This window comes from Halictus rubicundus, chromosome 15 (assembly GCF_050948215.1).
Source record: "Halictus rubicundus isolate RS-2024b chromosome 15, iyHalRubi1_principal, whole genome shotgun sequence".
NCBI lineage: Eukaryota > Metazoa > Arthropoda > Insecta > Hymenoptera > Halictidae > Halictus > Halictus rubicundus.
This window is the reverse complement of record NC_135163.1, coordinates 1,249,950-1,274,349: the sequence shown is the minus strand read 5'-3', so window position 1 is coordinate 1,274,349 and position 24,400 is coordinate 1,249,950. Positions and strand designations below refer to the sequence as shown.

General features: G+C 38.0%; 1 protein-coding gene across 1 annotated transcript in view; it reads left to right on the top strand.

Moving 5' to 3' along the window:
* The window catches only part of Ptp36e (protein tyrosine phosphatase 36E), a 172,771-nt gene that overhangs the window by 111,481 nt on the left and 36,890 nt on the right, over positions 1–24,400 (top strand). The window contains exon 3 of the mRNA XM_076801020.1: positions 19,962–20,086. Coding sequence (XP_076657135.1) covers positions 19,962–20,086 — 125 coding nt within the window. The remainder of the gene's footprint in view (positions 1–19,961; positions 20,087–24,400) is intronic.

The window sequence follows — 24,400 nt, the reverse complement described above, 5'->3', positions numbered from 1 at the left end:
AATAAAACTCTAAAACGTCTATATTGATACCTTGATTAATCACTGCCACGCTGAATTGTGCTTTAACGTGTATAATCCTCGATCCGTGATAATGAAGTTGAATGAGTGCACATGAGCGCGCGTAAGTCGAGCGTAGACAGAGCTAGTGAAAGATTCGAGCGTATCGCGAACAATATCGAGTCGATCCGTAATCAAACAAATGTGATGTTGACTTGAAAAATCAACTGACTGAACTCTATACAGACTCAATTACCTGTTTGCTGTCGTGTCGTCATAAAGGAGGGTTGAAACTCACTATGACAAATCTTAACTTCTCAATTTTTATCGACATTACACCGAGTGTTCGTTCGATTGAGATTTCTGAAATGAAGGAGGGTTGGAAGGATTTTCGCTGTGACAAGTCTTAACTTTTCAGTTTTTATCAAGATATAATCTTCTTATAGATCTTCGCTGTGACATCCAGTGCCGCCAGATCAAGACTTGTTGCCCCACTCTAATTTCCCTTTTTACCGCACTATTCCCCACGCTTGCGCCGTGGCCGGGTCACATGACGCATTCCGTCTGTGTCCTGCATACTCCGGAACTGGCAGAGAAACGGTAACTTTTTCCCCTCAATTCGTGCTCCCTCCCCTCGTCTGGCGATACTGGTTATAACTCGCAACTTTTTACTTTTCGAATGTTGTTAAATTTTTATTGCCGTTGTCATGGCGAAATTGATACCGCTTTCAACGTTCACTTTGTTCCCATGGAAATAGAATGTTTGATTCCTTATTGTTTACGTCTTACCGAGATTGACTCTGTCGCTGAGGACGATCGAGTAATCCGGGTGCGTGTGCGGGTTTGGGTTACTGGGTCGACGTCCACGCTCGATTCACCAGTCAATGCCAAAATTAGAGGATACGCGTCCGAATCAATTTCACCAATAGCCGCCGTGGTAACCCGACTCGACAATCGATCCGCGCTCAAGAGAACTGAAATTTTTCCCCCGCACTTTTGGCAACTTAAGCAATCCCATTTGTCTTTGGGACAGCGGTGCAGTTGCCGCCGTCGGCAGGCACATTTCGGGAGTGCTATACTTTTCGGACAAACTCGAAGTTGAACCGCGGACCTTAATGCGAAAACTACATTCTTAGAGAAATTCGTAAAAAGCGTATTGACACTTTCGTGTGATCCCAGCCAAGTACCATTTGCACTGATTATTTATGATAAAACCTTTGGCCAACGAAAAAGTATCGTTATTCCGGTCCATCAATGACCGGACACTCGTATCAATAAATATGGAATTAAATTACGGCAGGAATTTGAACCTCATCGTGTCTCAGAAAGTGTTAAATATATTTTTGTTATTGTATTCGTGACTATATTCATCGAAATTAATTTCAGCAATCTAAGGGTGGATTTCTAAAATATTTCTCATCTGTTTAGACATTCTCTCTTGATTTTCGGTACAGATTTTTAACCCTTTGCACTCAGCGCTATTTTAATTCTAAAACTAAATTTTTCTTCCGTATTACAATATTATCATTTTATTCATACGAAACTGATCCGATTTCCACATATAATATTTAAATGTTTAGTAATCTATTGAATACAAATTTTGTAATGTAACAAGTATTTTATAATATTTTTTGTAATTTCTTTGAAATAATGCCACAACCATTTTTAATGGCGCTTCATAGTCATCACTCGAGTGCAAAGGGTTAATGCAGGTCGTACGTATTTTTTTTTTTTTTTGTATGTACCTTTTCATTTCTTTCATCGTATCGTATTTTTGTATTTGTAATTTTTAGCACCGTCCGTAGCAATGTATTAAGAGTAAATTGAAGTAAATCATCACTTTTTGTACTCAAAAGGAGAAAGTTCTTTTTTCCATCGAAATCACTGCAGTATAGCGATTTGTTCAAACTATTCTTGTTGTATTTGAAATTCTACGTGGCGTGGTTACCATATACGAAAATATCGATGACACAGGAACCCGTCTCCCCGTGTATTTTCGGCCCTTACGTCAACAAAGAACTGGCCACAGGGTTAAGAGCGGAAGTGAAAAATCGATGAAAGCTATCAGAACCGGAACATAACCGGGCGAAAAAGTTTATGGTCAGTGATGATGTCGAAATGTGCCATAACATCACGAACTTCTACATAGAATAACGTTGAAAATATTCGCTGTGGTTTTAATAATTCTGCGAACGGGTCTGGCAAGAATAAGGACCGTTTAACCCTTATGTCAATAGCGCCGGTGTGTTTGAAAATATGGAAAAACTTTAGCAACCAAAGTTTTTCTGTATAAAGAGGACTACAATATGGCGATAACAGTTTTCTTGTAGGTGAAAGAGTTTCGGAGATTTCAAGGTCAACTTCATTCTTTAAAAATAGAAATATATATTTTTCTGTACACTATTCGATGCAACTCGTCATTCTCTATTAAAAAGTATTAACATATGTATGTTGAAAAATTTGTAATTTAGGAAACATTTCAATTTGAATTTTGCTGAATGCTAGATCTTATTTCACCTTCATTTTCATTAATAAATATTGTTCTTTTTGGTTGTAACGTGGTCGTCGCTTTTATTTAAGCTATTAAGTAATTTCAAGAGGTTAACACTAAACCTACCACGGTCAAAATGATCAGTTTCTATTTCATAGTTATTGAAATTATAAAAACGTTTTCATAGGAAATTACTGAACTGACTTCTTTATTTAACCAGTTAACTACGTTCGACGTGTATACGTCAATTCAAAACTCTATTGCGGTGCGGTTGACGTTAATGAATTGTTAATTTCTTATCGAATAAAAATGTAATTCTTTCTCATTTTGCTTTACCATTTTCGTAAAATTTACAATAGCGGCATTTGCCTGCGTTCGACGTGTATATTCGTCATTGCTCGATTTTAATTCTGCGCACCATGAGGGATTTTTAAAATTAAACTCCGCAGTTAACTGGTTAAGTACATATTATAATGAAAATCGTACAAAGTTTAAATAAATTCAATCTTCTCCCTTCTATAAGACGTTTCATTTTTATATGTTTTGTGCTTGGTAGGTTTAGTGTTAAATAAACAACAAATTTTCAGATGGTCAAGCTTTGTAAAAGTTGAGAGTGCGGAAGAAAAATCGATCGATTACTTATCGGTTATCGGGAACGCACGCAAAAAGCAGATCGAGAACTCGCTAATCGCGTTTGCAAGCTCTCCTCCCCATAATTCACCGTACGAATCTAATTTGCGAACTTCGTCGACTTTCGTGTGACGTCGCGAAACGTTATTTTGCGCGAAATTTTATTTCCGGCCATGAAGCTGCCTGTGGCGAACTTCCGGGCAAGTTGTATGTCAATCTTTCCACGGGTCGGTCCCGCGCGTACGTGTACACATAGGTGGAAAATACAGCCGGATATCAAAGCAAAGTTCCCGGCGTTCTGGATATTACTTTGCTCCGCGGGCGCGGGGTTGCTTTGTGGATTAAAATCGCAAGACGACGACGCGCACACCGGCGCGGCGGATTCTAATTTCATGGCTTCGGGAACCGGTTCGAATCGCTGGAAATTACACACTGTAATTAGTGCGACGCGCTCGCTGGCAACGTAAGCTAATCAAGTTCGCGAGTAACCGTACGATATTAAATAATTCGCTAACCTATAATGGTTTTCCCGCTGTCTATTTTACGCGAAGCAGTATTTTATTATTGGTTGTAAAGATCAATTCTGACCGATTTTCGGTTGATAAAACGAATATCAAAAAGCAGCAATCTCTTTAGAATTATAAAATAACAAAAACGTGTTTATTCATGTTTCAAACTCAGGTCAATAGTTCAAGTCCATAAGGTTGTGTCAATTTCAGTGCTAGCTCTGTTATTGGTTATGATGACTCTCCAAAACCGTAAAAGGGCTGGAGAACATTTCTCATTTTTTTTTTTCAATTATTGTACTTTCTATTTTCCAGTATATTGCGGCAATCTATGCAAATTTATTGTTGCATCTCGACTTACAAAACGGAGAGTGAAACAATATTTAAACCTCTTTATTTTCAATTTTAAGCACTTAATGTTAACACATTAAACGCGAAGCCAATTTTGTCTCGTTTATCATTTCACTTTCTATTTAAGGTTTAATACAAAAATTTGCCTATGCAAAAGCAAAAGGCTAGCTTACCTCGTTTAATCTGTTTCAGTCAGATCTATTAGACAGCCTAACATATTTGAAATAACTTTTTCTTTTGCAAAAGTGTTCTCTGCTGCTTCGTTAAGGAGTTATTAACACTAAACTTACCGACAATTCTTGTATACCTATTCCTATCGTATGCGGTCAAAATGACGGGTCCTTAAAAAAAGTTATTGTTAACATAATTAAACGTAGATAATAGTCAATTTGTTGCTGACGATATAAATTTATTCTTATATAATTTCAATTATATAAAAAATACTGCGATGCTCTCTCCTCGATTTACAAAATTGTACTGTGTCGTCCGCCATTGCGATTTGGATGTATTTGCCATGAAACGTGCGTAACTTGATAGCAAACTTAGTTAGTAAGATAGTAACTTGATTTATTTTGAGTTGGCCATGCTACATGGAGAATAGCGTTTCTTTTATACTGATTGTTTACGTTTAGAAGAGATATTAAAATAGAAGAGCTATTTAAATACCATATTATCTCGTGCGGTCAAATGGACCGGCCGCAGTAGGTAAGACACGCTACAAATAGTTTTTGGTAAAAAAAACTAAAACGAGAAATAAATACTGAAAGATACATTGTATACATACTTTAAGAAAAGTCGTAAAGATAAATAGTGATGTGATCATATTGTATGTATGAAATTGTACGCAGAAGCTTGAAGAGGTCAATTTGACCGGCCGTAGTAGGTTTAGTGTTAACGAAAAACACGGACCAATCAGAAAGAAATATACTAGGAAAACCCAGTATAATTCATGTTAAACAAAATAAAAGTTGTTTCAGATCAATTGTTCTACAGAAGGCAGGATAGCACCATCCTTCACGTGAAAAATGTGTCATACTGGCACGAGAGGCTGATGAGGATTCACGTGTTAACGAGCGTCCGTGATACTTTATTTTCACCATAGGGAAACGTTTACTCGACCGAATGAATTTCTCCTTTTGCCAGACAATTAAAAGCAAATTCACCGATAGTCTTCGAAATAGTCCGGCGGCTAGTATGTTCCCAGGGAATTAGAGCCGTTCCGAATAACAAGGCCACACTTAAATTCATTTTCACAGGAATTCGCGGCGTAATCTCGTCCCGGGGTATCGCTCATTTGAATTTTAAATTCCGAAAAATTATGTAACGCCGATTCCGGGGTGGCTGGCTCTTGCAGAATCGATCCCGGCTGGATCGCGTATTCAAACGATAACACACGTGCGCGTCGTCTCCTTGATTATCGGCCTCTGGTCCGATTTATTTCCGGCCGGTAAACACCTATTTTCCTTTTGAATGGTGGCTGATTCGCAAAGACGATCAAACGACAAATCAATCAGAAATCCCAGGCGCCCCTTTCACGGACTCCGGGCTTTAATAATCCTGATTAGAGGGGCACCGAGGCGACGGTATATCCACGACGCGATAAGACCGTCCCCGTCCAGCTCGGAATTTTCCCAAGTTGAAGCACGACAAATCGGAGATTCTCGATGTCGCGTGCTGAGACATATTGCGTGTCGCGTTTCATTAAATCCACGCCGCTCGACGAATCACGCGATCCTCCCACCCAACAAACTTTCGATGACGAACGCCTCTTTATCGCGTCTCATAATAGGTGTTCCAAGCATAGTCGCCAGATCAAGACTTGTTCCCCCACTCTAATTTCCCCTTCCACCGCGCTATTCCCCCACACTCCTGCCACAACCCGGTCACGTGACGCGTTCCGTCTCTGTCGTGCGTGTGTCGCAATGTCACGTGACTAACCCGGTACTGGCAGAGAGAGGGTAATTTTTTCCCCTCAATTCGTGCTCCCTCCTCTCATCTGGCGACTAGGTTTCCGCTCGATGTTGCTCTGGGCATATCTCTAGCATATTTGTTTATCGTCCTGACCGAGCTCGCGCATCGAAATCACGTTTGAAAGTAACCTCGAAAGAGTCTTAACAAGCAAGAACCCTTTCCACCAAGTTTCAGTCCTATACCTCGCCTGTAAGGGTAGTTAAGTACGGGGAGCAAATGAAAACCCAGGTTTTGCCCCATTTTCCAACTTAATCGCATCTAAAAATTCTAAAAAAATTCTGACACGTTCAGCATATCGAATCACATATTCGAGAATTTTTCCGATTTTTTAGTTGCAAACTAAGCTAACTATTGTAAAAAATGAAGAACCAGCACCGTAGCCATGCTCCGATTAGTCCGTGATTTCCGTTAATGTTAGTTCAGGGCATCCAATGTTTAAGTTATTTAGTGTATTATAATTCTGGAATCTCTTGTCGAGTTCGTTATCAAAACTTGTTACAATCCCTAGCTAACTCTTGGTACTTGAGAAATCAAGACTTTCGATGCACGCGCGAGAATACAGTTCCGGCCTTCGGATCTAAGTAGTTCTAAACAAAGCAGCCCTTAAACTGCTGGAACTAAGTTCAAAGGTTCGGATACTTCGGTAAGTCGGAGCGTAACAAGCTCCGAAATTCTTGTTGACACCAATGGAGGGATTCGATCGATCGAATATGATCTTTGTCACTTTTGAGCTAATCGGATCCTCTTAAGGGTACGCTGAGCAAATAGAATGGAGAACAGTTTAATGGCTCGTGTATTCTGAGCAGGTTGTTATTATTTGCCAGCTTGTTCTCGTGTCTATTTATCGTTGTAGCGTGCTAACTATCTCCCTTACTCGTCGTTTCTAATTGAATTTTTCAACGTTTATATTTTTCCCATTTTGCCAAAGAATCTGATTTAATAATTCCATTTTTACGCTATCAATGTGTTCAGCTTTCAGAGAAAATACTTATTATAATTGGAACATCAGCCAGCCAACAGGTTAGCGTAATAAAGTCGCAGATTCGATTAGCATCGAATGCCTTCGGTTGTAGAATTGTTTTTCGAGGAAGTTGCTTAGTCTCGAAAATAAATTAGCAACGGTCAATCGAAACGGTAGGCCAAAAGTGGGCCACACAGTTAATGCCAACCTGTTCGCAATCCATATTTCGCGTTCGATGGTAATTGCACACCTGTCGAGCGATGCCGCAAACATGATTGTCTAAACCACCTACCAAAGGACACCGCTAAACATGACAATAACACGCGTGTGTCGACATGCATCACATCCACCAAATTCAAAACAACAAATTACTATGCGTACAATGATAATAATAATGAACCAACACTTTAAACCGGATAAATTTTATCATTTACGATCGATGCTGTCGTATCTAATTTTCTCCAAAAATAATTTATGGTTGTACTTACACCGTCGTTCAGGAATATTGAAAAAATTGTTTAAAGTGTTAGCTGGCAACGATTGTAATAACAATTGTTACAATTAATTGAATAACTAGTCGAACATCCCCCGGTATTTCCAGATTCAAAGTTCAATTTACTTCTGCCTCTCGGTGAAGTCATATCTAGGATTAAAAAAGGATTAAGGGGATGAAAACTTAATGAACTAAATAATCTATAATACTCTTTCGCAGGAAATTATGGTGGGTTTACTAACTTGGTTGAGTAAACGTTTATCCAGAATATTGTTTATCTTTAATCTCCTAGCGTCCACATTCGTCTCTCTGATTTCCCTCCTTCGGAAGCGGCTTCCAAATCAAATTACACGGAGTATACTACTCTCGGGGAGAGTACTTGATCGTGTCATCGATACTTTTATCATGCATTGGATCCTCCATCCTTTTTTTGCTATGTTTCCTGAAATTCTTGTCAACGGGATCGCCACATTTTTGATGACCTGCCATCGACGTGTTACTGTCAGGATTTGTGGAACCCGTTACGAACCACCGACTCGCGAGTCTTGTATTTCACAGCCGATCGATACGATCATGTCGAATACCTTTGTCGAGCCTGAGTGCTTCATTATATCTCGCACGATCGCCGACACAGCAGGGTTTCATCTTTGTTTTGTGACACGAACTCGGGAAATTCTCGTCCGTGGAGGCTTCTTCGACGATGGAAACAATCGCCTCGTGGAAAAGTGTCTACCTAATAAACAAGTTCGAAAATATTGATACTAGACGCTACAATTTAATAAAATTTCATCAAAATCCCCTTTATGGTTCACAAGAATTTTGATTTCGATTTAGCAATAACGGTTAGGTGTAACCACGTGCAAACAATCACTTCGTAAAAAGTCTAATAAACACATGCGAAAATATTAATGCTAGTCTCTAAAATCGAGTAAATTATCCTTAATGGTTTTCCGGTTCACGATTATTGAAACGCAAACAATTGCCTGTTCACTATACCTACATCCATTTGAAATTTGTATTTCTATCAACTTTTTTGTTTTCTTTTAATAAAACGTAAGAAAAAATGCGATGCTATGCAAGCAACATCTATAAAACTCGTTCTGAAAACAAGCAAATTCCTAGCTAATGGCAGACATGCTTCGACAAAAGCATCGTACGACAAAATTTTATTCTATATATTTTTCACTTATTTTTTATGCATATAGAAAAGTACAGCTAGACAGAAAAAAATTTTGAAAGAAGGATACCCCTGGCAGATAACGTCCCAGAAAAATCGCAAACCTGCTTGTTGAAAGAACGAATAACTGTGACTAGATTTTTTACTTCTAATAGTGTCAACAAATGAAAAGGTGATATTAACACTAAACCTACCGAGCCTTAAAAGTAACTAATAAAAATGACGAGATTAAATTTATTTGGATTTTGTGCGGTTCGTATTAGAATACATGCTCTACTAAATATATTCATTTAATCATTTCCACGAAATCATGTTTATAATTTCAGTAATTGTAAAATAAAAAATCTGGAACCGGTCATTTTGATCGGTGGTGGTAGGTTTAATGTTAAAGACAACCAAATGAATTTACGTTACGACCCCGTATGTTTTCGTGCAATTTCGCTTTCTACGAATGAACTTATAAAAATTGATATTTCACGTAATTGCTCGCAGTCGTAATTATGACGATGGACGTCCGATTTGTTTGATCGAGTACTTTCTGCCGGGAATGTACAGTCCGACATTTTACAAACTGCGGAACGGAGGGAATTGCCAGCGAAGGAACTGTCGAGATAAGGGAACGAACCGAGCAGATCGGGGAGTATTACTTTCGGGTAGCACCTGTGGATGATCTGGTACAAAGAGCAAACGTTCCTAAAGTTCAGTTGGCGAGGGCAGGTCGTTTAACCGGGTCTGAATGCTGCGGTGACTTTCAAGTTTAAAATCCGAGAGAGGGTGTTATAGGGGAGAGAGAGAGAGAGAGAGAGAGAGAGAGAGAGAGAAAGTTCCATGCAGGCAGGGTTGAAACCTACCTTGACACAGTTGCGCCCCGACCTCCGACACGTGTCTTCGATCACCGGGAGAGATTCTTACGGAAGTAGCGTCGCCTAAGGGCACCAGAGACAGCTCAAGGAATTTAATTAAACCCCACTATCGGCCCATCGGCGAGTTAGTCTTTCTTCCTCGAGTCTATCGACGCCTCTCCCCTAATTACCACCTCCTGCGTGTCCGATCGCCCCTTTCCTCCGAAGTTTCTTCAACCCTCGGCTAAAAACTCTTATTAGCTTCCAACGTAAATACGTTCGGCCGCACGTGAGATATAAACTTACGACATATAAACGGCGAACAACAATTGCGGAACTTGTAATTCAACGTATAAAAACGTTTACGTTTCACGAAAAACAGTAAATACCCCCGTTAAGATTGAAAATAGAAGAAAATGTTACAGAGGAAATATAAACAATTTTTCATTGTCGTTGTCTTCAAGGTCTTTAAAAGACCAGAAGAATTTTAAATGGCGTTGTATACAGGGTGTTCATTTCAAAATTTTCCAGCCGAATATCTCGAAAAGTATGAAAGATACAAAAAAAGTGTAAAACACGTGTCCAAGGATTTCGAAGGGGAAAGATGGAGGCAGTATCAATTTTTTTATTTTATTGGCATTTTCAAGGTCATTAGAAGGTCAACTTTGTTTTTCCAAATGAAACCCTATATTTTTTATTATGGGATATATTTGTTATGGGATTATACGTGAAAAGACCAGCAATTTTCATCGAATACTTTTTTATCCGCACACTAGTTTCGGAGATATTTAAAGAGAAGTAGAGCGAGGTGTATTATTGTATAAAATTCTTTGACGCAAATCGTTGATGTTTTCCAGTTGTACTAGCACGTACCGTTTGCAAAAAAAATTGACCTCTATTGATCTCTTGTTTATGTTGTCTGTCTTTCAATATAAGATTGTACTATTTAGTCAAGTGTGAATCATCGTAATAAGAGATACTATATCGTAGTACAATTAATTGTATAAAATGGTGTATTCTTTAGAAGAACGAATAGAAATAAATTTTACTTCTGGAGCTGATGAGTGTGCTCGTCGAACTGCTGCTATGTTTAATGAGAGACATCCTGATACTCATGTTTCTCATACGTACGTGTTACAATTAGTTGCAAAATTTAAGGAAACAGGATTGGTGACAAGTTTAAAAAGAAACCAGCCAAAATTCATAAAAGAAGCTGATCAAATCGAAATTATAAGACAGTTTACTGTGAATCCCACTAGTTCAATTCGACGAGTTTCAATGGTAACTGGTGTATCAGTAGGATCTGTGCACAAATTACTTAAACATTACAAGTTTCATCCTTATAAAATGCAGATGCATCAAAAGGCGGATTTAGTTTTGAGAGCAATTAACAAATATGATCAACGTCACTCCTAATCTAATTAAAAACATTTGTTTTAGTGACGAATGCAATTTTTTCTTAAACGATGCTGTAAATCGTCATAACTGTCGTTATTGGAGTGACGAAAATCCACATCTTATTAGAAAAAGTGATACTCAATGGCCGGAAAAAATAAATGTTTGGGCAGGCATTTTAGGAAATGCTATTATAGGACCTCCGTTTTTCCAAGAGAATTTGAATGGCAATCTGTACTTAAATTTACTGGACGACATCATTGATCCATTTATAACAGAAAGTCTTGAAAACCAAAGAGATGAAAATGGCAATTTTTTGTTAAATGAAGAACTTTTGTACTTCCAACGTGATGGTGCTCCCCGCATTACACGTTACCAGTTCGCCAGTGGTTAAACAATCGATTCCCACTAAGATCAATCGGTAGAAGAGGCCACCAAAATCACCAGATCTAACTCCAGTCGACTTCTTTTTGTGGAAACACTTAAAGTCTGTTTTTTATAAAACACAACCAGAAAGCGTCAACGATTTGCGTTGCAGAATTGTACAGGAATATAGAGCTATTCCAATAGATACCTTACAAAATGTTCATTCAGAATTTGAGAATCGTCCGTGTTATTGTTTAGAAAACACCGGAGAACATTTTGAAAATTTGTTATAGTCATAAAGAAATTACACACTTTCTCGCAGTATAAACATGACTCGCTCTACTTCTCTTTAAATTGCTGGTTTTTTTACGTACAATAAGATTCCACAATAAAAAATATAGGTTTCCATTTGAAAAAGCAAAGTTGGCCTTCAAATGACCTTGAAAACGCCACCCAAATAAAAAACTGAAACTGCCTCCCTCTTTCCCCCTGGAAATCCTTGGACACGTGTTTGGCATTTTTTTAACATCTTTCATACTTTTCGAGATATTCGGCTGGAAGGTTTTCAAATGAACACCCTGTATATCGAACTTCATAGTACTGTAGGTGAAGTCAAGACGAGTTCAATGATACCGTACACTGTGACCTTGTCCATAAGTAAGTATACTTTAACTTCTCCGTTTAATCGCCGAAAATATAGTTTCTTAAGTCATTAGGTAGTTTAGATACGTATAACGCGTATACTTAACTCGAAATGTACATAAACATAAGTCTCAACAAACTACAGATACGTAACCGAAACGAAGTGAAAGACGACGTGTATCACGAGCAACCATTAACGCCACAGTACATGGAAGAAAAAAATTATAATTACACACACATTTCGCGCTAAGGTTTCTCGTAACGCGTAAATATTATCGCGGCTCGTTCGCGCGCGACTTTCATAATTTTCAGTCTGTTTTAATGTTCACGCGGGCCAGAGTGCGTCAGACTTTTCGCATCCTGCTCGACGTTGAACACAATGAAATCGATCCGAGATTCACGCGTTTCGTAGGGAAAGTGTTAGTCGCATTATTGAATTACAAAATGTTGCGTTCTATCTCGAGCGAACGACCAATTATCGCCGTTAATGTACGGCACGGGGAACACGATGATTACACGGCTGATTTGCGCTCGCAAAGAACGAGCAATCGGCCGAGAAGTTAAAATCATTCGCGTCGTTATCGCTTTCTTTGGGCGAAGCTTACGCGGCTCATTCGATGTGAAATTGGTGCGAATCGTGACGCATAGTTTCGGCGAATGCGCGTTCCTATTGTCGCCGGTTCCGGGTGTTGTAAAACCACCGGAGAAAAATTGTTATTTTAGGGCGTTGGTATCGAATGGCGCACCCTTTTCCGCACCACCGAGTAAATAACAAGTTTTATGCGGTCGCATGGCGACGTAATTCCTCCACCGGAGCATCAGCCAGCTCTAAACCGTTTTTATCCGTGGGAGATCATCGTTTTGGATGTGCTCCTCGATTTTGCTAAAAGACTGTTCGGAACTGGGTCACTTTGTCCCCGTGTATGCACATAAACATCCTTTGCAGAGTATAAAATCTCATGAGCTTCCTACTACGTTGTCACGTCCCAATAAGTAACAGACCAAAGTGGGGCACGGGAAGTAAACATCGACGCGCCGTTGTTCGCATTCTTTTCAAGACGTCGAAGCCCTTGAATTATTTATACTAATTTCGCTTTTTTTTTTTTGCACAATCGCAACCATTCATCGAATCTGTAATTGTCGTAATAAATATTGTTTTGGAAATTATACTTCGAATTCCAAGTGTAATTGGAATTGTGAAATCTAACGTAGCTTTCTAACGAAACGAATCTTGATTTCATTCCAATTTCAATACTAAATCTAACAAGCACAAAACGTGACTGATATGTTTCACCATATAAAAATGAAAAAGTTGAATTTGTTTACATTTTGAACGGATTTTATTATAACGTGTGCTTCGATAATCAAATTTAATCGATCACTTGTCACGAAAGGGTCTGTATAATTTTGATAGTTTAGAATAAATTAGTTTATCGTAGAAGCTTTATTACTAGACCGCGGATCTTTATGCAACATAAAAATGTTCTACCTGAATTGCAACAAACCGGAGTGAAATAGACATTTAATTTCTTTCTTAATATGTTTAATAGATTGAACATTATATAAGAGTATTTTTAAATTCTTCTAATGTTCTTACAGTTTTAAATTCGACCTACTCATTTTGGTCATCAAAGCATAAAATCCGCAGTCCATTTATCACGTATCCGGTGATAACCACACCTAGAATGTTGCGTCGTTCTAATTGTTTTTATTAAAGAACGAATTGTTTCTAGTGGCACGTGTTTCTCGGTCTTGTTCTACTTTTTCCATTTGCAACGTTTAAAGTGCTCCGACTATTTTCAAGCTCGCGAGCAATCGTATTAATTACAAGTTCTACAAGGGAATAAATAAAAGCCGGACTCGGGCGCAATGAAATTGGAATAGTTTTGTTTTTCCGCTCGAAATTTCGAGTTGTAATCCCGCTTTTATCGGCGAGGTCACCTAGACCGCTGCAAATTTGCTTTCCTCTCGCGGAGTTCAGCGTGCCTCGGGAGCATATTTTCCCACGGCGCGCTGCGCGCCAATTTTCTGTCCGCAAGAACCGATACCGGTTTTGCGCGTCGCGGTCCCTCGAACGCCACAAAATGGCGACATTTTGCACGAACAGACGGCTGCAGCTGAGCGGATAATCCGACACCGTCGGCTTTCACCGCGCTACCGATTATCGCTACGATTCTATTGTACAATAATAACGCGACCTCGCGACTGTGTATCTCCCGAAATTCGATGGCGACGTTACTATTATTAGACCCGCCCGTTTGTTAATTGCGATCCACCTTTATCGACGGTTTTATTGCCGAGAGACCGTGTTGGAAATTATTCTACAAGTTCGAACGCAATACCTCCCGGAATGTGTTCAATTTCACTTCTCCCTGAAATTAATGTTCTGCTGATTGCAATTGCTTATGAAATCTAGGTAAATTGCGTTTGCGACAGATAGTACCGTTAAAGAATCTATGATATTTATTTAGTAATAGAAGCGAGACGCTGCTCCTTTATTTATTTATTCATTATCGCTTTAAACCGAGTGCACTGCTTCTTTATATTCGTTGAACTTTATATATTTGAAGTTAATCAATCTGAACACCCGATTCTGTTCTGCGAGATATCCTTGTAAATTTTCACCAAACACTATATAATCCAATAGAATTTGATAAAGTTGTGAATTTTTGAATTGTTTAAAAAAAGAAGATTTTTGTAATTTTAATATTTTTTAAAAAGTTTAAGTGTGTAGAGCTTCTCCGCAATTTAATAATTATGCGCTTTATGTCTGATTACTACACAGGGTATTCCACTTATTTTGGCTTTCTCGAAAACATGGGACAAATTAAAACGGGAAACGTAAATTATTAACAACGAAAATATATTAAAATGCATTGTGAGTAACCAGAAATTAATCTGTCACGTTTGCATAAATACCTGCAATCTACATCTACATGACCCTAATTTCAAAATTATATCATGAAATTACAAGAGTTTTCCTCATTTCCACTTACAATTAGCGAAATTTTGTAGTGACATATTAATTACCGTAAGCTTCAGTCGTTTGAAAGTTGCCTTCAATAAAAATGAAATCACGCTTTAGGTAATACGATTGTCGTGTCAAAGAACAGACGCTTACTCATTAACGTTGATTTCATGGATTTGAAACGTTTGTCGAAGTGACGTGCACCTTTCGCAGACATGCGCTGAATCTAATGAGAGTTTAATGATTAAGGTCGGTTCTCTTTAAATCTTCACCATTGGCGAACTCGATATCCTTGTAGAAATAGCCGATGGACCGCAGCTCTCAAATTTCAAATAAAACGATCCTCAAAGGAAGATTGTTTACAACATTTTCCTGTAAAAGTATTCCGTTAAACCGTTGAAAAATAATACACACACTTTCATCATTTAAAAACAAAATACCAAAGGTAATCGATCGATCACCTGTCGAAGGTAGATGCACTAAACGTTCTCTTTAAGGAAAATGTTTAAGGGGTTAAAATCGTTTTATATTTTCTTAGAGATCTCAAGGTCAGCTCCATTTTTATAAGCGGGACCACCCCCTTTTAAACACCTACGATGACAGTCCCTTTCATTCGGAATTCTGTGACTATAATTACTCGAGGTGATTCAAGGTCACAGACAGAGGAAACGTAAAAGATTTAAAATATGAGAGGAAAATACCTACCCCGGACCTAACCCAGACCACCCCTTTTTAAACACCCTCGATGATAGCTCCTTTCATTAGGAATTCAGTGACTATAATTACTCAAGGTCATTCAGGGTCACAGGCAGAGGAGACGTATAAGACTCTTTATCTCCGTATAGGATTCAATACTTTATCTTTTAGCAAAAATAATCTCTTTAAATTTTATACGTTTCCTCTGTCTGTGACCTTGAATGTTTCAAAAGGGGTGGTCTCGCTTAAAAAAAATGAAGGTGACCCTGAGATTTCTAAAAGGAAATAACAAAAACAAATATTTTGATTGCATCGTGCGAGCTACACTGAAGCATTCATCTTGTCCTTAAGATAATTGACGTATCTTTAAAAACAACAAAGATATTTCAGATGTAATCGTTAGGTGATTGTATACACCAAGTTACTCAAAAAGTGTAAAATATTTTACTACAATCTTTATTACACCGTGTTTTGCGGAAATATGTGTTCGAACTGAATGGACACGAAGTACGCGCGGCTACTACCACCAAATAAAACCAGACAACAAGAGAACGATGTTTGGTTCACTGTACGTAGAACAAAGTATTCCTTCTTTTGTAGAGTGTACACGTCCCCTCGTGCGAAATAGTTAAAGAAACATGACGAAAAACGCGAGATTTGAACAAACTATTCCCGACAACGCTGCAATCATCGCACGCAACGGAACAGCAAAGAACGGTGAATCTCGTCCGACCAACAGGTCGTGAAATTAAAAGAAGAACAGACAAAACTGTTCTCTCTCCCACCCCTCCGGTTCCTCCCGGGCGTAAAAAAAGCTCATACATATTAAAGCAATCACGAAACAAAGGAAATCCTTTGTGGCGGGCTCCCTTTTCACGTCGAGGGGTGCGTCGAAGGAAACAAACGCGACCGGTAACGGGCGGCAACGTTCATTTTCACGATTGTTTTACCCCGTCGCTCGACGGACGCCGGGTCATTTTGACCCGCTTGCCTGTAACGCTTACCTGAGTGTGACAAATGTTTTTCTCATCGTTGAAATGTAAACGCGACTATGCGAGACCGAACGTATGTACAGGGTGTGAAGAAATTATTGGTCTTGGCCACCATAGGCGTATTCTACATCTTCGGATCGATCTGTAAAAAAAAGATGCCGCAGAATTGTGCTTCACCTTGCATTTCAAGGTCTAATCTTTTTTTTTATTGTTTTATATTCTACGTGTTATGTCAATAAATATAATTTTTTACTGTCAATAAATAATTATAATTGTCAATATATATTTTTTTACAGATCTGCATTGATTCGAAGATGTAGAATACGTCATGGTAGCGAAGACCAAACATTTCTCTACACTCTGTACATATAGCTGAAATAGCGCGCGATTTGAACGTACATAGTGCCTCGCGAAAGTATCTAAACGTTTACATTTGCAACGCTTAGTATGCGAATGAGTCTGTTGTGCAGTATTTAACCCGGTGTCCTGTAACATAATGCTAGACTCTCATCATCTGATGATCAGAATTTATCAAATTTGAATGTTAAAAACATTTTAGTACAAAAGATTACCATAGTGTAGATATCACATAGATATACAAAACAAGTTTTAAAAAGTGCCGTCTTTATTCTCTCACGTAATTCCTTCCAATCACATTTTTTTTTAATCCTATTTGCACATCGTTACTAAATAAATAAATAAATAAATAATAAATAAATAATAAATCTGTAAACGAATTGCAAAAAAAAGTGAGGTCGTTTAATCCGATTTTCGCGAGCCAGTGTAAATGGGCTAGCATTTTGTTTCGAACTGTATATGAAAATTGTATAAATGAGTAACATTAATTAAATTTAAATGTTCTGCTTCTCTTTGTTTCTGGTGCGTATAAAATGTCAGTATCGCGAGAATTAAATATACCACAGCCGACAAACTTCGCCTGAAGCTGCGCGAACCTCGCTATTAGTAGTTCTATAGCTAATTCTCCGAATAGTCTGTTGATTGGTCACTGCTGCCCAGTTTAATCCAATATTAACGCAAACTAACGAAATGTGAAATTGCGAGATGTTAACTCTCAAATCTTGAAGTAAACTTTCCATACATTTTTATGTCATATAAGAATCAACGTTTGATACAGAGCATCGATAACGCATAGAAATGCGATCCGTGTGTTAGCAAAGTAGGATACAAGGGTAGGTATAGCCGGATAAGGAGGTCAAAAGTGCCCCTAAACCAAATTGAATTTGCAATAGGCCATTCGATAGCTTATCCAAAGGAATTACTTTGTGCCAATTTCTAACCCTATATGTCGACATGAGGGGTAGTAATGCGATGACGAAAAAAATCAGGTTTTTCCGTAATTTCTCTTATCCTTTTCAATTGAAAATTCCGATAAAATGTATAGGTTTGCATTCTTGTAGCTAAAATGTGATTGAATTTTTTCAGAATTTTCAATTGAAAAGGATTAGAGAAATTACGGGAAAACCTGATTTTCCTTGTCCCCCTATTACTACCCCCCATGTCGACATATAGGGTTGAAAATTGGCAAAAAGTATTTTCTTCGGATAAGCTATCGAACAGTTTATTGGAAATTCAATTTGGTTTAGGGGCACTTTTGACCTCCTTATACAACTATACCCTTTGAATCCCATAGAACACTCATTATTAGTGAACGTACTCACGAAGCTCGTGAACGTCATTGGATGATGCATGATTCACTTGAACCTATACATTACGACGCCCCCCCCCCCCTTCCCGGTACAACGAGAAATTTATTAAATAATCATTTCAGTAGCCGTGTTATTGCGCTCGACGTTGTTAATCAACCCTGTGCATACAATTCTGACATGGAAACGTTTGCCGATGCTAATTGACACAATTTCCCGTGGAATTCGCATGATTGACACGCGAACGATAATCCGTGTGGTGCGCGATATCCCGAGATCGACGTTATAAGGACAGTTGGAGTTATTCGCGATCGGACAAGATGGCCGACATATTTTTCCATTTTCCGATTAACATTAAAGTCACTCGAAACGCCGCCGCGGAGTCTTATTGATCGCGACGTGACACTGAGTACAAAATGCAAATATCATAATGCAAATGCCGGGGGTATTAGCATAAAGATGTATTCGAGGAAAGGGACGGCAAGGGAACGACACAATTTTTACTTTTCCTCTCCCCGTAGGCACCGCTCTTGGCCGAGTTCCTGACAGTAGTAATAGATAGTCCGTGTCAGACGTGAAATTCCATTCTCTATGGTAACTACTGGTAATATCTGGGAAAGCTAACGCCCAGTTGCCGAAAGACATTTCGATCCGCGGCGAATTTGTGGACAAACATTTTTCGAATGGCACTACTTTGCTCGATAAGGCTCTTATCGTAACCGAGATATTCGAACGGTTAAATGCTATGATTAGATTGCGGATACTCGTGCAACTGTGAAGGGAATAATTCTACACGAGAAAATAAGTCGAAAATGGAGAATAAATAATTTTTGTTTGAGGCTTTGTTCTTGAGCAAATCAAGTTTAAAGATCCATCGGGTTCGCGTGCCTTAGTATATGCAGGAAGTAGAATTGGTTGATTATGATCAGACGCGCAAGACGATTCACTCGATTTTCTCGGAAATTTCATTCTATATTTTCTACTTGTTTTCTCATGCAGAATCACTCCTCCACGGTTGTACAATTCCGGGACACCCTATTTACTAATGTGGTATCTTAGAAATAAAATAGTCCGTTTTGTTGATTCATCATATTATTCTGAAAACATATAGTAAATGAAATTTTATCAATATCAATGTTTAATAAATATTGCTTATGATATATGTTTTCAGAATAATATGATGAATCAATAAAACGGACTATTTTATTTCTAAGATATTAGTAAATAGGGTGTCCCGGTATTTCCTATATTTAATATGTTCATTTGTGACAAAAATTGCAGTCACTTGTATAAATATTTTACATATTGGGCACACTTGCGGTAACTAGACTGCGAACTTGTATACAAACTAAAAATGATCTGCATTGATTACACGATACAAAAACTACATAGAAATTTATTTATCGTTTAGATCATTTTAATGAATTACAAACTATTTTGTAATGTCTTTAAATGCTTGCATTGTTTCGATCTACACAAATTCGGCGACTTAGCGATAACACACCGATTGTTTAAAATATAAGTTTCGTTGAAAAATATCCACTTAACACTAGTATGTTTCAAACTTTCCCGGACCTCGTCCAATGAAATTTCTCTTCTTCGCATTTTCTTTTTTTAATCTATCTGGCACTTTTACGATTTTTGGAGCCTCCAGACTTCCGTTAATATCCCGGAGAGTGGCCAAGATGGCGACGGAAGACACTTCCGGCGGCGAGCGAAAGAAAAGCGGGGCGAATTTAGAAAAGAGGGTCGGAGGCACGCGGCGAAACGACAGACCGAATGTCCGCTACATTAATTTCTTCCTCGTTTTTGTTCACAGCCACGGAGGAACTTGGAAGCAGCATGAGCACCACTCTACCGTCCGCGCCCACTGAGCTTTCCCAGTTCCCTAAGCTCTGCGAGCTGCGCCGAAAGTTTCCAGTCCTGTACCGCGTCGAGTTCCAGGTGAGGACAATAAATCCCCCTGTGTTCCCTCGTTCAAAGCGGATCACGACAACCATTGATTCAATGTTTTCGAGGTTTGGTTCGCTCCTACTCCCCGTTCCGTTACTACTTCCCTTAGAGAACTTGCTGTGGAAACCGGCACCACAAATGATTTTTCAGAAGCCTCCGAGGCAACGAGTTTCTCCTCAACCGACAGCTCGAAAATAGTCGCTTGCTTCACAACTGAATCGAGTAAATGGCCGTTTCCGGATCCAGTATGAGTCCACCTTTATACAAAATAAAAATTGTCCAAGTTAATTATCAGGTTGTTGCATATGAAACATCCGGATTTAGGAAGCTAATGTTACAAATCCAGAGTATAGTATTTACATTAAGAATAGTATTTATACACTTGTAAGAATTTAATCTTAGAGGTATTTTAAGTTTAAATAAATTCTAGAAGAATTATTGTAATATGATCGAAACGTGTGCTAATTGTTGACAATTAGTTGTAAAAGAATCCAGACAGAAAGATCGATAGATAGATAGATTATTTTCTTACCATTTCATACTTATTTTATCAAACTTCTGCAGGCTGTACAAAATAAAACGTAGCTCAGAGTTGAAAAGTATTATTTTCATCGTATGCAATATTTAGAATGGAACTCATTACTACTCAATACTTGCACGGCTTATTGACAACAATTTCCACGTACAACATGGTTGATAGTCAAGCATAACAAAAAGTTGAGAAATGTTTAAAGTACGTTTTCTTAAATTTAGAACTGAAACCAGAGAATAAAAATTCATGCGATTGCAACGTCTGTAAATTACTTGGTGACATTCGGTAAAAATGTATAATACAAGCAAAGTGTGCGTTTTAGAGGGTGGTTTATTGAATCGCTGGAAAGAATGCGAAGATCGTAACATACGAGAGGGAAATTTCCACTTACGTATCCAGGCAAGGATGTCGCTCGTACATCCAGGACACTACAAAGTGCCTTAAGATAGGCAGACAGCCAAGACAGGTTCAAGAGACATCCCAGAGACAAAGCGATCTCCCGAGAATAGGCAGAGGAATCGAGTAACTCGGTTCAATATCGGTTTCTCATTAGACTGCCATTTTGGTGCATGGATTCCACACAAGCCATGCTGGCGCCGAGTATCTTTCGATGCTCGGCGAAGTGGAGAACAGAGCAATTTTCTTTTAAAGGGAATGCAGACACCAACATTGGACTTTTGACAGGCCATCGATCTCCGACGAAACAGACTCTCCATCATTATTGCTAACTTTAAAATTCAGAAATAGCAAACTTAATGCGAGAAGTTTAAGCACAGGAATAAAATATAATAGGAGAAATTAGGAAAGTTAACCCTTAACGGTCCGGAAGTATTTCAAGTTTACTTCCCACCAGGTCCAAGCTATTTTTCATACGAAGAGAAACTGTGGACTCAACATTTTTATATCAAGTATAGAAAGGAAAATATTTACATTTTAGTGAAAATTTATTGATATATATTCAGAGTAATAGGATAACAAAATGATTATACGCGGCATTGGACCCAGTAAGTAAAAGTGCCATGCCGCTTATATGGCGCTTATATGCGGTCTGTTAAGGGTTAAAACTGTTATTCTTACTGAAATAGACTTTCTATAACTATTGTTACATTTAAAGCACAAAAGTAGCAATGAAACTGAATAGGAGAACTTTAAGTACGGGAACTAAGAGTGACCCATAAATGAGGAGTTTTTAGTCCGTTTTGAGTCCCTTAATTTTGGAACTTTTTGTGCCAAATGATAGCTTATATGAAGCCACGAATCGGTGCAAATGTTCCACTTATGTTGACAATTAGTTTTCGAGATATCAGAGGTGAAAGTTCGTTTTTGGGTCACTCTTTCATAGGAGAAACCATGAAACTAAAACTGTTGTTTTTACTAAAATAGACTTTCCATAACTAGTGTTGCAAGTACAAACATGGCAGTAAAATTAAATAGAAGAACTTTCAGCACAAAAATACAAAACATTTCTTTGCACCCGGTACAATAAATAATAAGAAGAATTGAATGAAAAAAAACCTCTCTTACTTCAAGACTATCTGTTTACATCTCCGAAAGGTCTAGCCCCGTGTATCAAACAAAGTTGTACAGAATTACAATTAAATTATTCCAGGAATTATAATTACAAAGTAATTGAATTACATTGTAATTCAGTCATATTGTAATTTATAATTCAGATCAATTGGAGTACAATTATAAAATACTTTGTAATTAATTTACAGAAAATAGCGTTACGTATTATGAACGTGGACGAAGAATAGAAAATACGCCACATAGACAGCAAACAAGTATATGAAAGAAAAACATAAAAATATGTTGCACTTCTTCAAAGTCTTGGGTTATACTTTGGAGGGCTGTATTTTAATTATATTGTATTTCAATGAAACATCTGATGAAAATAATTAGTAATTGAATTAATTGAAAGGTTTGAATTATGTAATTCAGTTACGACGTAGTTGAATTACAGTCCCGGACAAAATGATAGCACATGCGTGTTATCTCCGAAGGACATTATCAAAAAGTGCCGGAAAGGTAATAACTTTATTCTAAATGAAATGAAACGAGAGGATTTCATATAAGCCAAATTTTTGGAGGACGCAATTTTTAAAAGGGTAAAAAATTCTAACGAAGAAACAATAAATTGGTTAAAAATATGCTGGATGCGTTTTTCGAGAGATATACAATTTTCTATAAGATATCAATGGATGAGATTGCAAAGTTTAAAATCCTGCATTTATTACCACGTATTAACACCACTTTACAAAAATATAAGACCAATTACAACAGCGAAATACAAGAACATGATGGACTTACAGCAGTAAATTGTGATGTAATTTATGTAGTTAGAAAATGTCCTGAATTACATAAATTGTGTTTTTGAAGTGTTGTAGAGATATATAAAGTAAATTGAGTATTGTTTTTTCAATTTGAAGCATTTTAAATTATGTCGAATGGACTTGGGCTCTTTCAAATTTTGTAACGAATCTGGTTGTTAACTTTGAAAGTGGCTTAACTCCATTTTCACTTAATAATTGCTATTATTTTAATAGGAACCGTAAATTTAATTCTTTTAGATACGCTTAAGCAGTATGACACATTGGTATCCTATAGGGTATATTTTTAATTTTATTGAAACACAAATCCTTAAATATCCCAATTTAAGTATAAGTGGACTTAAGCCATTTTCAAAACAAACAGCTCATTTTTTCTGCTTGCTCAGAAAGCTAGCGAGGTCAACCTTATTTACTAACATGTTTCGTCTCTCCAGATTGTAACAATTATGATATTATGTATTACATTCAGAAATGCTAAGTAATTTTCAAGAAATTAAAGATAGCACGCATGTGCTATCATTTTCTCCGGGACTGTATATAAAAGAAAAACATAAAAATATGTTGCACTTCTTCAAAGTTCTGGGCTATAATTTGGAAAGCTGTATTTTAATGATATTGTATTTCAATTAAACATCTGATGAAAATAATTAATAATTGAACTAATCAAAAGGTTTGAATTATGTAATTCAGTTACGACGTAGTTGAATTACTATATAATTCAAATACAATGTAATTCAATTGTGTAATTGAATGACAATGTAATTAAATTAGCACAACTCTGATATTAAATAGTTATTCCGAAAAAAGTTCTTAAAAGTCACTTCGTAGCCTTTGTTTCTATGAGCAATGAACACAGACGGCCGACCAATTGTCTTGGTCGGGATGTCGAAGAGCAATAAACGACGGGCCAATTATCGGTTACAGAGCAATCAGCGGGACGGCAAGGAAGTACCAACGAGCACGCAACACAATCGGTAAAATTGGGCGCGGCGGGACCCGCGCGTAATAAAGTCCCGATGATCGCGAAACGAGGCGAGCCGAGCCCGTTTTTTTCGCCGGTGACAGTTGTCGCGTCCCGAAACCCTCGCGATATCGAAGGCCCCGACGAATCGAATCAGGCTGATAAGGAAGCCCAGCGCGGGAACATTGTTGCCGTTGCAACTTCGCGTTGGCCGAAATTGAATCAGCGACGCTCGCTGCGATCCCCGAGCGATTCCGCGAGCGGAAATTGGTCGCTGAGAGATGTTTACCGGGGCGGCTGGGAAATTTAACGATTATTCCCGTCGACAGGAACGAGTGTTCGCCAAATGTGATTGATATAAATTAAACGGACCCGACCGATTTCGACGTTTGACATACGAACGGGAACCGCGTCCGCATGTTGTGACACGCAAATTGAACGTAATTCGAGTGGCTGGGAATTCTTGATAGAGTATTAGCGAT